This window comes from Myotis brandtii, unplaced genomic scaffold, assembly GCF_000412655.1.
Source record: "Myotis brandtii unplaced genomic scaffold, ASM41265v1 scaffold125, whole genome shotgun sequence".
Taxonomy (NCBI): Eukaryota; Metazoa; Chordata; class Mammalia; order Chiroptera; family Vespertilionidae; genus Myotis; species Myotis brandtii.
This window is the reverse complement of record NW_005354385.1, coordinates 10458749-10460535: the sequence shown is the minus strand read 5'-3', so window position 1 is coordinate 10460535 and position 1787 is coordinate 10458749. Positions and strand designations below refer to the sequence as shown.

Genomic DNA, 1787 nt, shown 5'->3' with positions numbered 1-1787 from the left:
AGAATAAACTGTGCCGTTTGGTTACACAGCTGCTGTGATCACACTTGAATGTTCCACAAGTGATGCCAGACAGGCCCCTCTTGGTTGCTGTGTTACTGTATCCTAGTGTTTCATAGGAGCTATTGATTTAGGAATGAGCTGATTAAGCTTAAGAAGAAGGGATTTAGACAGACCATGGATGAGAAAATTGTTTTAAAATATAATAGCAATAAATTCATAAGAATCCCAACAAAGTAAGTGATGATTGAGCAACCTGTTTAAACAAAACACCTGACAGAGAGCGTTAATGTGTTCAGCATGTATTTCTCTGGTGCTGTTTATTTAATCCCTCCCTCAATTTTCATTAAGATTGGTTTTCTACACCTAGGTTTGATGAAACACATTTGCATGATGTCTTTTGAATCTTAAAGCTTTTTTTGCTTGCCTTACACTTTTCAGGACTGAAGTGTGTATGTCTTTTGTGTGACTCTTCAAACTTCACCTGCCAGACGGAAGGAGCATGTTGGGCTTCAGTTATGCTAACCAATGGAAAAGAGCAGGTGATCAAGTCCTGTGTCTCTCTCCCAGAATTAAATGCTCAAGTCTTCTGTCATAGTTCCAACAATGTTACCAAAACCGAATGCTGCTTCACAGATTTCTGCAATAACATAACACTGCACCTTCCAACAGGTAAGGGGTTTATCTTTGTTCATTCCAAGTTTAATTTTACTCTTGGGAAATCATACACGTAGTAGAAATCAACCTGTTTTGTGTTTCTTTAAATAAAATCTGTTTTACAGTTCTCTTTCTTTTTTTCTTCCTTTGGACTGGTAAAATTGTCAAATGTTTAGGTGAGGTTGATTTTTTAAAATTGTGCAAGACTGTCAAAGCATTGACAACACATTATAATTTTGAAGAAATTTGTCTATGTGAATTACATTTTTGGAAGTGATGAATGGACCTAAAGTAAATATAAATTTTTGTGGATTATTTTAAAGGGAAGACACTTAAATATACACCAAGGAAAGAAAAAAGGAAAAAAAGAGAGAAAAATAAAATATTGTAGACTTCCAACTTTTATGGAGACAGAAGCTTTTATTATGGGTACTTTCTGCATAGCTTCGTTATGTGCCCACACTCATGTGAAAACATTCAGTAGCAGAAAGTTATTATTGTTCAGATATATTCCTGCCTTCCTCCAATGTCATGGTGTTTTATCCCAATTTACAAAATACTGAATATCTTAATCTCATATTTTATCAGCAATATGGGATCTGAAACTTTGGGGAATATTAATTCAAACCAAAAACTAACTTATGACATGAGAATGTCATGTTAGTGAATGTTCTTTGGTATTTATTAATATAGTAATAAGTAAGTGCTTGTTGATGTGTTACTGTCTATATACAGATACATACCCTTCCTTATAAATTAACATTTTAAGATACTGTTATCCACTCTTAGGCATTTGTATATCACCATATCAATATTCCACTATAGTACCTTTTAAAATTTTTTTCTTTATTGATTAAGGTATTACGTATGTGTCCTTATTCCCCCATTGCTTCCCCTCTCCCACCTCATGCCCTCACCTCCCCATTGTCTATGTCCATTGGTTAGGCTTACATGCATGCATACAAGTCCTTTGGTTGCTCTCTCCCCATTACCCCCACCCTTCCCTACCTTCCCTCTGAGGTTTGATGGAAGATCTGATCGATGCTTCTCTGTCTCTGGATCTGTTTTTGTTCATCAGTTTATGTTGTTCATTATATTCCACAAATGAGTGAGATCATGTGATATTTATCTTT

The 1787-nt window shown here is 35.2% G+C and overlaps 1 protein-coding gene across 1 annotated transcript in view; it reads left to right on the top strand.

The window, feature by feature from the left end:
• The first annotated feature begins 439 nt into the window (after window positions 1-439).
• ACVR1C (activin A receptor, type IC) overlaps window positions 440-1787 on the top strand; it is a 42665-nt gene continuing 41317 nt past the window's right edge. The window contains exon 1 of the mRNA XM_005859330.2: window positions 440-669. Coding sequence (XP_005859392.1) covers window positions 516-669 — 154 coding nt within the window. The 5' untranslated portion in view covers window positions 440-515. The remainder of the gene's footprint in view (window positions 670-1787) is intronic.